The 14,891-nt window shown below is 41.1% G+C and overlaps 1 protein-coding gene across 1 annotated transcript in view; it reads right to left on the bottom strand.

The window, feature by feature from the left end:
* Positions 1–14,891, bottom strand: part of MYO7A (myosin VIIA) — a 1,588,820-nt gene that overhangs the window by 922,288 nt on the left and 651,641 nt on the right. The window contains exon 19 of the mRNA XM_044073349.1: positions 5,629–5,723. Within this exon, the coding sequence (XP_043929284.1) occupies positions 5,629–5,723 (95 nt within the window). The remainder of the gene's footprint in view (positions 1–5,628; positions 5,724–14,891) is intronic.

Below are 14,891 nucleotides of genomic sequence, written 5' to 3'. Positions count from 1 at the left end.
TCAGCCTTTGTGACTCCTTTCAGATTATACAAGTTCACAGAGATGCCCTTTGGGATGAAAAATGACCCAGCGACCTTCCAGAGGCTGGTGGATTATATCGCAGCAGGTGGAGGAGATTATGCACTTGCTTACCTGGATGATATTGCCATTAGAGCCATTCCTGGCTTGAGCACCTTCAGCTTGTCAGGGAGGTTCTGGGCAGACTGCAAAGGGATAGTTGACCCTTAAACGCAGTAAGTGTCAGGTGGGTATGGCAGAGTTCTCCTATCTGGGACATACAGTGTGTTGTGGTAAGATCAGGCTAGAACCTGCCAAAGTGCAAGCCATTCAGGTGTGGCCTGCCCCTGTTACCAAAAAGCAGGTAAGGACATTCATGGGGACAATGGGTTACTACTGAAAATTAATTTGCAATTATAGTACAATAGCTGCTCCCCGCAGAGTACTGACTAGAAAAAAACAGGCCAAACAAGGTAGTGTGGACCCTAGGCTGTGAGCAGGCATTCCAAAAGCTTAACGGGGCTTTGGGAGGATCCCCTGGGTTAGCAAGTCCAGATTACAAAAAATAATTTGCTGTGTAGGTGGATGCTTCAAACTATGGGGTGGGGGCTGCACTCAGCCAGGTTTCCTCAGAGGGACAAGAGCACCCAGTTGTATATTTCAGCTGTAGACTCCAACCTAGGGAGGAATGTTATGCAGCTGTAGAAAAAGAATGTTTAGCCATAGTATGGGCACTACAGAAACTTCAACCCTATCTGTATGGAAGGAAATTCATGGTAGTTACAGAACACAGTCCCTTAGGCTACATCAAGTCAGCCAGAAAAATGCCAAGTTGTTAAGGTGGATCCTAGCATTGCAGGCATATATGACAGTGCAGCACCATAGTGGCATTAGCAATGCCATTGCAGATGGGTTCTCGTGAAGGGGTATGGGTTAATGTATTCCCAGATAGGCTCATTCCTCTTAAGCAACATTTCTCAAAGGTTACTTGAAAAGCTAGTTTGAGTCTTTAAAGGGGAGAGTGATGTGATGATGTGAGGTACTGCCAGCTATGCCAGGAGAAGCAGAGCAATGAATGTGTAACATATGCCAGCACAGCTAGCTGGAATTTTGTAAATAATGATATGATATTTGTATGGCAAACTAATTTGTGCAGATGCTTGTGTTAAAAAATGTATTTGTAAAGCTGCTTGTGTTAAAAATCTACCAACAGTGTGCCCTGCTGGACAGAAAAAGAAATACACATGCATTATTGTAACTGTTTAAATGTCTATGTTTTAACAGGGGATACTGAAAGAGAAGAGATTAATCTCAAACTTTGAAAGTAGTTCGAAATTTAATTACCTGGCTTAGGCTATAAAGATTGTATCTTACAGTTCTCAATGCAGCCAGAGACAAAAAGTTTGTGCTAGGAGACTTCCTGCATTGTCATTGAGGTTAACTAAATGCTATTCTGGAAGGGTGGAGGTTTGAAATTGCTGTATGTCTTTCAAGTGCTGCAGCAGATCTTAGCAAGGCTGTGTGTGTGTGTGTATTATTGACACCTATGTGTTAAATCCTGACAGCTTCTACCTAAGGGGCAGCATGGGAACCAGAAGTCAGATGACCAGATGTATGTGATGTCATTCTGTAATCCATTAGTAAAAATAATGTTTAATATTAGGTGAGACTGAAGTCTCATGGCACTCTGTTTTTGCAACCTGACAAAGAAGGATCTGTCACCTACTTCATCTTGTCCTGTTCTAGTAAATAACCAGGAAATAATAATTATTTAGATCAGCCAGGAAAACATAGTGAGATTAGTTAAGTATTGTTTTTTCTGTAGCTCTGGTGTTTATTGTAAACAGATATTTAGTATTTTCATGTTCTATTTTTATTTATTATTAAATATATTTAAACTTTTCATTGTGGCTGGTCCTGTAGAGAATATTTTAAACTTTGAGAGGACTTATATCGATTTGGTGACTTTGTATCCACTCCTTTAAGCTTGCTGCATTGACAAAACACTGTCATCTGTATTAATAGTAATTTCACCAAGTATAATTGGGTACCCTTATAGGAGCCTTAGAGTAGCTGGCTTTGGAGTGTCTGGTGGCACTGTAACTACCTTATAGTCTGGGAAGAAGGGTGCATAGCTAGTAAAACTATGCCGGCTTTTCCCACGTGTGTGTGTGTGTGTGTGTGTGTGTGTGTGTGTGTGTGTGTGTGTGTGTGTGTGTGTGTGTGAAAATCAAATCTTCCCATGTGTGTGTGTGTGTGTGTGTGTGTGTGTGTGTGTGTGTGTGTGTGTGTGTATATGTGTGAAAATCAAATCTCAAAGTGTGTGTGTGTGTGTGTGTGTGTGTGTGTGTGTGTGTGTGTGTGTGTGTGTGTGTGCGTGTGTGTGTGTGTGTGTGTGTGTGTGTGTGTGTGTGTGTGTGTGTGTGTGTGTGAAAATCAAATATTCCCATGTGTGTGTGTGTGTGTGTGTGTGTGTGTGTGTGTGTGTGTGTGTGTGTGTGAAAATCAAATATTCCCATGTGTGTGTGTGTGTGTGTGTGTGTGTGTGTGTGTGTGTGTGTGTGTGTGTGTGTGTGTGTGTGTGTGTGTGTGAAAATCAAATCTCAGTGTGTGTGTGTGTGTGTGTGTGTGTGTGTGTGTGTGTGTGTGTGTGTGTGTGTGTGTGTGTGTGTGTGTGTGTGTGTGCTACTTGGAGCAAGGGCTCAAAGCACTGGTTTCACAGAGAGGGTGCTGGAGGACTTGGCTTGGACACTCAGCTGAGGACTCGACCCTACAGCTGTGCTAGTGGGAAGTCTTACTGGGGATCTGGACAGAAGGGGAAACCCAAACCCTGGACTGAGTGTGCTCCCTGTGTGCTTTCAAGGAAATTGTGCTTGATTCAGAGAGCTGCATCTGGAAACACTGGGTGTATCAATTTCTGTTCCAAGTGAACATCCTTCTCCAGTGTCAGTGGTGAGGATTCAGGCTCTTTGATTACTGGCCCAAAGCGGAGACATCACACATGATCAAGCCAAAAATGCTGCTTGTTTTCCAGGGAAGCTATACAGCAACAGTTGGTAAAAGAGAAAAGCAGCAAAAAAGTAACCTTTCCCCAGAAAAATCACAGTAAAAAGCATTTTAAACACTTTACTCAGGCCCCAAAAGTAAAATAAGTACAATTTCTCCACAGAAAAATTTGTTTTAAACAATGTTTTAACTTTTTACCACAAAAGTAAAAACAAAGTGCACTCTCTTGTAAAAGTCACGAGACAACCAACAACTATATTTTTCCTGACTTAAATGGACTTTCTTTTAAGGAGAAATTAGTTTTCACAAGTTAAAGTTAACATGGAAGATTTTTCCCTGAAGGTAATTTATCTGCCAACAATGGAATAGTATTAGCCGACTGTCGATCCTCAAAAGCTTACAGAGGAGTGCTGTGTTAAGTGGCAAGAAAGTTTTGAAGGGCTTGGCATCCAAACCTGACTTTTTAGTCAGCTCAGTTCGAGCTAACTGTTGGTTTGGGCACTTGGAAGGTTCCCTGAAGTTTTGGGGGCTGACTGGCTGTTACATCCTATGGAAGATATTACCCATATCACTAAGGCTATTGCAGCAGTGATCATAATGATGAACATACGCATTTTTCTAAGATTTAAATAGTTATATGTATGTATCCTAATTGGCATGCATACATACAAAGTACTCAGCATAAATCCTTTCTGAATCATTCCAGATAGGAAAGAAATGCTTCTTGCAAGATACACTATTATACAATGGACTTGTTTATAAACAGTAAATAAAAAAGTTTAAAGAAGGCCAGTTTCTAAATAAACTTTAATAAAGCCAGATTTATATACTCCTGACAAAATTTACCCACAAGAAAGAAGTAGATCATGGGTAAATTTAGCTTCACCTCCTGTCATTTAATAAATTTCATTAGAATACGCCATGGATAATGTTTGCAGGTCTTCAGTTTTCAGCTACAGCTACAGTTTCATAAAGGGTTGATATATTTTTATGCATATGTGTGTGTGTGTGTGTGTGTGTGTGTGTGTGTGTGTGTGTGTGTGTGTGTGTGTGTGTGTGCGTGTGTGTATGCATGTGTGTATGTGTGCCCTCATCCTGCAAGGAGCTGCCATTTCATCTATGACTGGCTCCCCACCTTGTGACCATTGCTTGGCAGGATAAGCTTTTGGTCCCCCACAACCCTGAATTTGACAATATGGGTATCATAAAAATGAATAACTTAAGTCTTACAAAGTTTCTTTCACTGTGCAAGTGTAAGGCTTTGTTGTTACAGCATATAAAGCAGATTTGAGAATTAGAAAAAGACAGAAATTATTGCGGAAGATATTAGCATGGGGAAAATTTTCAGTACTATAAGAAGGTGTGGATGACTGGGAATCGACTACCGTATGTAATGGGTTTTAGCTTTTTTTCCTGAACACCCCTCATAACTGTGACAAATCAAGTCATCTTTGGAAGAGTCTTGGGCTGCTGTTAATGTTGACCAGAGGGGCTGTTATCAGTCAGCCACGAAGGGAGTTTGGTCCTATTTTTACTTCATCAGGCTCATACAAGCTGTATATGTACCAACCCAGATAAGGGCCACCTGAATTAAAGGGTGGACTCTAATTGTCTTAAGGCCAGGAAATGGCTTGAAATTTCATGTTATGAGAAAAGGACAGTGCTGTTTTTTTTTTTTTTTGGGGGGGGGGGTTGTATAAACTTGACCTTTCTCAGTGGCAGCCTTGGACACAGTTATGGAGCCCACTGCAATCTGACTGTCTAATTGACTTCCCTCCAGACGGTTCTCACCCCTGTACTGTACTTTGAAGCTTGTAGTATGGGCAGAATGAATGGGATGGGACCAACTTGGGGAGGCTTGATTGCCAGAAGACATGGAAACAAACAGAACAGAAAAATAAATGGATCTCAGTGATATGTGAGCTACTGCACATGACCAGTACAGAAGCTGTTTGGTGGCTGCATGTCTTTAATCCTCATGTCACTTGTGGTCACGCTTAGTCTCTGCATAATGTATGGCATGCCACATACCTGGCTCTTCCAAGAAAGGTGAGCTTGTGGCTTTTTAGTCCTTTCTCCCAGCTGGTTCCAACACCTGGGATATAGTCAAACTTGGGTCTCCTGAGTGACAGTCAGGACTTTATGCCTCTAAGCCACAAAGCCAGCAATGGGATTTAGAAAGTTGTTTTTTTAGATGAGTCTCTAATACGCTTATTCCCTCATAGCTTCTTTGGGTGTTTGCATGTATAGGGGAAATAGTACTATGTTTTAACAGTTTTGTTTTGATAAAATTTCCTCTATTCTTTGCCAAACAAGTGCCACATGATATTTAGCATCTGTCTAAACCCCAATCATCATGTACACATGGGACTTCAGATTAATGCCTCATCTGTGAAATGCAGTAGCAATTCCACCCACCCACCCACCCACTCACAGAATAAGCACTGAAAAAAAGAACTAAAGAAGGACTAAAGCCTACAAACATTTTATCTACGTAGCATCAAATGGAAGTACGAAACCTGTTGAGCTACAGATGCTGTTACTTATATAATGATTTTACTGGAGTATGGAGAAAACACTCTAATAACTTCTCAGACCTTTATAGTGGTTTCATTTAAATAGTACCTGTCCTTAAAGCCTCGAACAACCTTTTGGATGAGAATGACTTTATCTGTTATTGCCTTATCTCTCTCTATCTCCAGCAACATGTCATGGTGATCCTGTTGAGAAAGAAGTAGCAAGTTAATGAAATGTAATAATAAAATACACAGTATTAACTCAGTCGGTAAAACACATGGTTGCATAAGGAACAAACTCTGAGAAATACTAAACAAGACTGGAACTTTGATCAACATATCCTGCTAGTTAAAATATGCAACAACAGGGATAATATAGCACTATAAAATATACATACTTATGCAAAAATGTGTATATAAATACAGATATCAATATGTGAGCTCTATCTATATCTATCATACATACACACACACACACACACACACACACACACACACACACACACACACACACACACGCACACAGGTCTACTTCTGTTTGTCAAAAGGTCATTTTTTTGAAAGACAGAAGTACAACCCCATTTACACGAAAGTGCACATAAATGAAAGTGCACTTTCACAAATAATGGTTCACCGAACCGGTAAAAAAACAAATAAGACACACTGCAAAGGCAGTTTTGCTGAGGGGGCAAGCCCCACTGTACCCCCATCCCACTATTTTATATATACTAACTTCATGATCACCCTACAGTGGTGAAACAGGTATATTTCCTCACCCCCACTGTAGCATGCTTCGGTGCTGCAGTGTCTCTTTTTTGTTTTATTTCCAGTTCGGTGAACTGGTATGCCTGAAAGTGCACTTTAACGTAAATGGGGTTGTACTTCTGTCGTGCAAAAGAACAAACTTTCGATAAACAGAAGTAGACCTGCTGCCTTTGTTGTATGTCATTCACGAAAGTGTATTTTCGTTTAAGTGCACTTTCGCATAAATAGAGTTGTACTTCTGTCTTTCGAAAGAACGAGCTTTCAACAAACGGAAGTAGACCCACACATGGGTCAACTTCTGTCTGTTGAAAGCTCATTCTTTCAAAAGACAGAAGTACATTTACGTGAAAGTACACAAAGAAAAGTGCAATTTTGCGAATACTGGTTCACCAAACCAGAAATAAAAAGAAGACACACTGCAGCACAGAAGCCAGGAAGTAACAATTTGAAAGGGGAAGGTGGGCAGGATGATGAGGGATAATAAAGATCCAGCATTATAATAAGTACATAACTTCCATATTTATTTATTTATTTATTGACATTTGTTAACCGGGCTAGTCCAGCTGGGTCAGAAACCCATTTTCAGTGGAGACTCGAGGAGAAAAGCTCCAGTTATATTTAATAAACATGTTATCAGAGAATACAAGATACATTTAGTTACATTCAGTATATCTTTTACAGAGAAAAACATATCTTACATTATTCCCTCCTTCCACCTCGACTTGATAGGACAGAATCTTCAGCTACCTATATTCTTGGGTGAAATCATGGCAGGATACCCTTGAGTATGGTGGCTCCAAAGGATGATCTGATATATCCAGCTTATAGTGCTTAATAAAAGTACGCATTTTGGCCATGTTGCTACAGCACAGATGTCATCAATTCTGGAGGTTTTTAAAAACAAAAATGGAAGTTGATATGAACTGTCTAGAATATACCCTGGGGATTGGCAACAGAGTTTTATTGTTGATGGAATAAATGTGAGTGATGTGATCTGACACCTGTCTGGACAGAGTAGCCGTAGAGGCACTGGTGCCTAACTAAGCAGAGGAGAAGAAGACAAAAAGTTGGCTAACCTTGTGGAGATCTTTAATATGATAATAATGGAGTTGTCTATAAACATCCAACAAGTGAAGAAAAACTCCTGAATTGGTATGTTTGAAAATATACTGTTAGGTGAATGCTTTGATTCAAGGCTAATTCAGCAGCAACATTAGACAAAAATGAGGGGTTAGTTCTGAGTGAAACTCTGTCTTTGTGGAAAAAAAAACAGATATGGGGGTCTACAGGAGTGAGGCATAATTCATAAATTCTCCTGACAGATGTAAAGTTAGGTCTTTTAAGACTAAATTCAAGTCATGTGGAGGAGAAAAATTATTAATGGTTCCTTTAAGGAGGCCTTTATACATTATATATTTTTATACACATTTTGGGAGGCTAAGTTGACAGAATTGAAGCCTTGGTGAAAGTAGAAGATGGCTGCCAAGTAAACCTTGATACTGAAATAAATGGAGTCAGAGTGAAATGAGGTAATATGGAAAAGCAAGACTGACGGAACTGGGATGGAAAACAGTTCCAGACTTTGCTACAATGTCCAAAGAGAAAACCTCTTCCATTTACTTTTGTACATCTTTCTAGTCATGTCTTGATAGATGGAGAGGATCGAAATGACACTGGAGGAAATTAAATAAATTTTGTCCGTCACTGGAAATGGGAAACCATGTGACTAGTTTCAGAGAAGATATGTCTGGTGAGGCTTGCTGGACAGATAGAATAGCAAATCCAAAAGGAAATTGACCATCTTTGGTGAGATGAGGTCAAACCATGGGGAACCAAATTTGCCTGGGCCAAAAGGGGGCTATAAGGATAATTAAGACCCTGCACAGAGAAGCTTTCTGCAGGAGCCTTGTCATAAGAGGAAGTGGAGGAAAGGCATAAAAGAGTCCAGAAGGCCAAGGGTGGACCAGAACATCCATGGATGTCCATTGCTGGGGAGGGATTAGGGCAAAGCAGCTGCTGCAAGTTGTATTGGCCAGGTATACAAACAGGTCATTGCAAGGTTTGCCCTAGAAGTGGAAAATGAGATGGTAAACCAAGGTTCTATCTGCTTAATTTGGTGGTAGATGTGGATGAAAAGTTCCTTGATCTCCTGGCCAAATTTCCCTAGTAGGATAAACACCATCTTGAGTCTCCACTGAAAAGAGGCCAATAGCCTAGTGGGACTAACCTGGTCAACAAAGAATAAGTAAATAAATAAAATAAAAACATGTTCCTCCTTGCTTATTCATATACCAATACTACCAAAGTGCTGTCCATGTGGACTGAAATCATACTCTGGAGACATAAGCCCTGTAAAGCTTGCAATGCTAAGAGGATAGGCCTCATCTCTAGGACATTTATGTGAAGATGAGGCTTTTTTTGAGACCAGGTTCCTAGGACTGTCCTCCTCTGAAATGACCCTCATAACAGAGAAGAGGCATCTGAAGTGAAAGTAACCAGTGAGAGGGGTAGAAACAAATGGTCATCCTACTATTATAGAGGATGGCTGTGCCCAAGAAAGTAGATGTTGTTTGTAGACTGACAGAATACAAATATGATGACTGAGAAGGTGTAGAAACTGAGAGCATTGGATGCTGAAGATTCACTGCAACACTCTCATGTATGATCTGGCATGAGGGACTAGAGTAATTGTGAACACCATTGTCCCTTATGTAGTTGAAAAACTAGAGAAGCAGGAAGAAAGACCATCTGAAGAAGCTATGAAATGAGGGCTCCAAGAGAGAAAGAGAGAGACAGGGAAAGAAAGCCAGAGAAGTCTGTCATTTAGTAGGTTTGAAATTCTTAACCTTGTATCCAGATAACATCCTATAAACTTGAGACGTTGGGAGGACCCTAGTTTGGATTTTATGAGGTTTACAGAAGTGCCAGAACAGACATAAATGAAACAACTAGTCTCTTTCTGACATACGAGATTCTGTTGTTGAGAGAGCAAGGAGCCAGTCATCTAGGTACTTGGAAACATGGATTCTTTTAAGCCTGTAATGAACTGTTACTACTGATATGCAATTGGTGAACATCCATGTGGCTGTGGTGAGCGTGAATGACAGTGTTTGGAATCAGTAATGATTGGCTAGAAGCTGGATGCAATGCAGAAATGCCTTCTGGATGATGTGCCAATCCTGATGGGGAGGTAAGTATCCTGAAGGCCTATTGAGCACATCTAATCTCCTTCTAGTAAGCAGAGAAGGATTGATTGCACTGTGACCATCAACAACATTTCTACATAATGGTTTAAGCTGTTCAAATTTAATCTGGACCTGAGGTTCTTTGACTTCTTGAGAGCTAAAAAAGAACATGGAATAGATGTCAGATTCTCTCTGCTCTGATTTGGTGGGACCTCTTGGATGGCTGTTTTTAGAAGAGCTTGGAAATCTCCTGATGTGCTTTTTTTTCAGAGTGGTGCAATTGGGAGAGGCTGGAATGACTGTCTGAGAGATGCTATGAATGGAATCATATACCCTCTGGATATGCTGTTCTTTACCAAATTGTCTTATGTAGTGGTCAACCATGATTCCATATGAAGAGACAATCAACTTCTGACTGCCTCCAGAGTGTAGCACTCTGGAAAGCCTTCACGGACATTAAGATAGCTTCCTGGAGGAAGGACTCCTAATCCCCTGATTCTGTGGACACCCTCTCCCTCTAAGATAGCATCCTCTCTGCTATATGGTGCCCCTGTATAAAAAGGAATCAAAGGGAGTACACTGAGGGTTCCTAAACCAGACAGCTTTGGCACCCTTCTGATTTCTAGAGAAGGACCTTTAAGGGGATCTCAAAGTTCACTCCAGTGACAGATATGCATTCATACTTCCTATTCAGTTTTTAGTGTGACCTTGGGTCCAAGTAGCAAGGACCCACAATAAGGTGTGTTTACAAAGGATGCCTTAAAGTTGTCTGCAAAGTCACATAGATGAAACCAGGTGTGGTGGCACATAGCAGTGCCACTGCTTGTTGCTCTAACCACTCCATCTGCTGTATTATGTATCAGTCTTATGAAGAGGTTGGAGACAGACAACATGGTAATCACCTGGGATTTGATCTATTTTTCAGTATCTAGGCTGACACAGTATTCGCCAAGAGTCAAGTGTCTGCTCAGCAAGGTTGCACTGGAACCTTGTCATCAGTAATAAAGTAAACAGAGGGAAAAGGTTTCCAAGACATAGCTATGCTTCTCTATGCAGTCTATTGTCTTGGACTCCATGTTTGTAGGAGTCCACAAAGCTTTCTTCTGAAAATTCACTCTTGGTGGCAGATGACATAAAACACAAGAGAGCCTTTATCCAAATGAATCCTGCTTTTAGACAGGGTAATTTTGTTCCTGTTTTGCAGGGCATACAATCATCAACATCAGGCTCCCACCAAGATCTATCTCTCACAAAGTCAGTCATGTGGTCAGTAGGAGAGACAATCTAGGAAGTAGAGGGGGTAGACTTGGGGTCTATATCATATATTCAAAATTCCAGAATATTGAACACCATATGTTTGAACTTGGAATTTCGAATTTTGACAACATAGAACGCTCAGAATAGCAAATGTTTTCCCAGGGAAATAATTAGCTGTTCTGAGAAACATACACACAACACAAGCACACCAAAATAAATAAACCACACACATACAGTTAACAAAACCAAACCCCACACTAAACCATACATACATTACTAACTATCCACTTACCTTAACCCACACCCTAACCCTAAGGTCCGTAACTATCGCACACATACCCTACAAAACTATACACAAACAAAGCAATTAATACACACACATACAGTTAACAAAACCCAACCCTACCCTACAGCATACATACATTACTAACTATCCACTTATCTTAACCCGCACCCTAACCCTAAGGTCCGTAACTCTCGCACCACAGTGGAGGAAATAGCAAAGCCATGGAATGGCCCACCAAAATCTTGCCCTAGGTAAGATTTTGATGTTCCGGGGCTTCTCTATTTTCATCATTCGATGTTGTGGGTTCGATGTTTTAACATTCAACGTTTTACTTCTTCAGAATTTTGATATAGATCGGAATTTTGATATAGACCCTAGACTTGAATGCCACAGATAACACCTTTCATCTCAGGAAGTGGTGTCAATTGTCAAGTATCCCTCTAATCCATTAATTTCAAAATCTCACCAAATATGGAATCTGAAGTAGAGGACTGTGGGGGGGGGGGGTAACATTCCCATTCACTGAAGTTAGTGTCTGGAGTAAGAGACTATATAGGGAATATATGTGCCTTCTTTTACACATGCACATTTTGGGAACCTGGGAAGAATCTTCCAAAGTTCCCAAAGTGTAATAGACTCCATGGTGAAAGGGGAATTCAAGCCATTCGGAGGTGCTCTGTCTTTTGGATCAAAGATAAGGAATCAAGGACTTAGAAATACCAGTGGCAATGGGTTCAGTGCTGAGGGTCAATCCCCTGCCTGCATGGAAGGACAGGTGATGATCCTTTCAAAGAACTTCAAGGCTGATGTTGAGGCCAATGTCCCTGTGGAAACCCCAGTTGGCACTGACTCCATCTTGTTAGAAGAGAAGGCAGATGGATCAGACAGGGGACCCCTTGATGCCGATGGATCATTCGGCTCACCTACCAACATCTGAACTGATGCATGCAAAAAAATGGGCTCAGATTCAATGGCAAAAAGTGTAACATTGTAACATTTGGTAAGCACTATCTAGCTCTAACTTATAGCATAGATAACACATCACTTCAATATGAAAGGTCGTGACGGATCTAGGTACTTGGGTGGCTAGCTCCCTTGTGATTGACCATCATGTTGCAGTGGTAGTTAGGAAATCCTTTTAACTGTCACAGCTCATAACAAAAGGTATTTCTTGTAGATCAAAAGAAGTCTTCACCTCCTTGTACTCCACAATGACAAGAACCATCATTTAGTACATTTCCTTTTGGATGTACCTTACAAAGAAAAAGAGCAATTAGAAAGAACCAGAGGTTTGTAAATTAAAAGATCATGGGCTAAAAAGACCTGAACTACCAAGAACTGGAGGCATTCTCCATACTGTTTCATATCTAATCATTAGAGACAATCTGTGTCTTGTTTATAGGGCTATAAGGGATCCAGTAGTCCAAGAACTGCTATACCACCATAAATCAAACAGTCCAGCTAATACTAGGACCAGAGATCTAAATTTACTCTAACAAATAAATAAAACAAGGTGAAGGGATAGATTTGTTGATCAGCACCTACCTCTTCTCTGGAACAAACGTTATCTCCGAGGTAAGCAGCGTGACACACTGTCTACCTTTAAAAGGAGCTGGACAAATGGATGAGTATTTATAAATTCAACCTTGACATGATAAGCCTGGCCCTCCTTAAAAAGGGAGATGTGGCCTAACAGTCGGTACCGGAAGGTGGAAATGACCGCTTGCCACAGCTGCCTTGCAACGCCAATGATCCTATAAATGCTGAATGACACCAAGCAGGTCCATGCTGAGGACACAGCCAAGGGTTCAGCATTGATGGTTCAGTGCACAGAACAACTGGTAGAGATGGGATCAGTACTGAGTGAATTAGATGCAACATTTGGATGGATAGATTAGCTCCAACCAGTGCTGAAAGGGAATTCACCAGAATGGTTGCTGGCTCTGAGGCTACCAGCACCAAGACAAGTATCAGGGAAGACGTAGAAGTAACAGGAGTCCTTGGCCCAACCAATCCACTCTAGAAACAAAAGAGGATAAGATTATTACTATATCTGGGCCTTAGCAAAGGCTGTCATCATTTGATCTCAGTCTATGTCCAGACCTGTTAGACCTAAAGGAAAAGTTAGAGGGGGGATGGGAGCTGAAGAACGTCAAGAGCTCCCTCATGAAGGAACAGCTGCCAGTAGATTCCCTTCTGTGCAACATGGGCATGACGATGGACTTGGTATGAGGGCTGCCAGAACTAAAGCTGGACACAAGGATGGTTCTGAACAGATCAGAGTCAAAGCCCCTTGATAGAGAGAAAGAAGGTATTTTTCTTTTCAGGAAAGGAGCAGAAGATGACTTCTGGGGTTTTCCCTTTTTCTTTCCTTCTCTGTCTGTCTGTCTGTCTGTCTGTATCTCTCTTTCTTTTTTCATTTTCTTTACTTTTCTTTCTCTTCTTCTTTCCTTTTCGAACGATCTGAAGCTAAAAATGTTCTTCTGGAGAAGCCTGTTACAGTGCTCTACACGAGAATAAGTCAAAAGGTTTTGCAAATATCTGGCAAGGACTGTAGATGTTCTGGTCCCAGGTACACAACATACAAGTCATGTGTGTCCTGAGTGGATTTTATCACTACATTGGGCACACTTTTTAAAGCCTGAAGCTTTGTCCACTAGGCTTTAAATGGTACATACATAACAAGAAAACACTTTACAACACAAAAAACACTAACGTATTGAAATACAGAAAACAAGTAATAATAGCACTACAACATACTAAGCACTAACAAACAAAGAAAAAGGGGAGAAATAAGGAAGATTAGGCATTTGCCTAATTAAGGGAGCAATGGAGGAGAGCAGCAGAGTTTTTATTATTGAATAACTATATCAAATAAAGGGAAAACTAATTAAAATATGGGAAATAAACTGACTAAACGTCAGCAAAAATCTGCAAGTGGTAACATTTATTTGAAATGCAAAAAAAGAGCTCTTCAGCTCACATTTGTAACTGAATGGTGGAAAACAACATCTGAGCAGCTGGGAGGATACAGGTTCACTATGGGAGAAGGAAAAGGCATGAGCTCTGGAGTGCACTGAAGTAGCTGCTGGCTTGATTCTGCCTTGAGGGCAGATAACCCATCAGCCAAGGTAGATGGAGAGGATATCATAAAATCAAGCCGTTTATTAGACTACATCAAGAAAGAACTAAAGACGACACTGGATGATTATCCTTTATACCACAAATATCCTGCTGCTGAAAGGGGAGAAAGTCTAACAAGCCTAGGGGAGAAGGTGAGAGATCTGGTATTCAGACCAGCCTCCAATAGGGTTGCCACCTTTTAATCGGGCCAAAGTGGGATATGGGGGTGTGGCCATTATGACAGTGGTAACACCCTCTACCATGACATCACCACAGGCGTGGTGACAGAGATGCAGTTATAGGTACAACAGCTGGCTGGCTGCTGGGGTGGCTAGCTGGCTGCCTGGAGTAGCTAGCTGGATGGGAGTAGCCAGATGAATGGCTGGTCACTGCAGTGGTTAGCTGACTGGCTGCTGGAGTGGCTAGATGGATGGATGGATTGATGGCTGCACTGATGCATGAATGGTTGGCTGGATGTACAACTCTCAACTGTACAGATTTTTACAGAATATCCAGATTTTTGCCTCATATTTCTGTTCTGTTTCTAATAGAATTGGCTCTGTTGCTGGCTAGCTTGCTTAGCTGTTTGCTGGCTAACTCGGCTGTTTAAAAAAAAAATGTCACTGCTACTTTTCGTAGCTGCTGTAGAAGCGGTAAAACAAACTGCTCTACAGCCGCGATCTTTGTAGGGCTCTTCCTGCCCCAGTCCCCACCCCTCTCATAAATTGCAGCCAATTGCTGCACAATTTAAAGCAC

The sequence above is a fragment of the Protopterus annectens genome, chromosome 5.part1 (genome assembly GCF_019279795.1).
Source record: "Protopterus annectens isolate FY-2018-M chromosome 5.part1, PAN1.0, whole genome shotgun sequence".
In the NCBI taxonomy this organism is placed as follows: domain Eukaryota; kingdom Metazoa; phylum Chordata; order Ceratodontiformes; family Protopteridae; genus Protopterus; species Protopterus annectens.
This window is presented reverse-complemented; position numbering and strand designations above follow the sequence as displayed.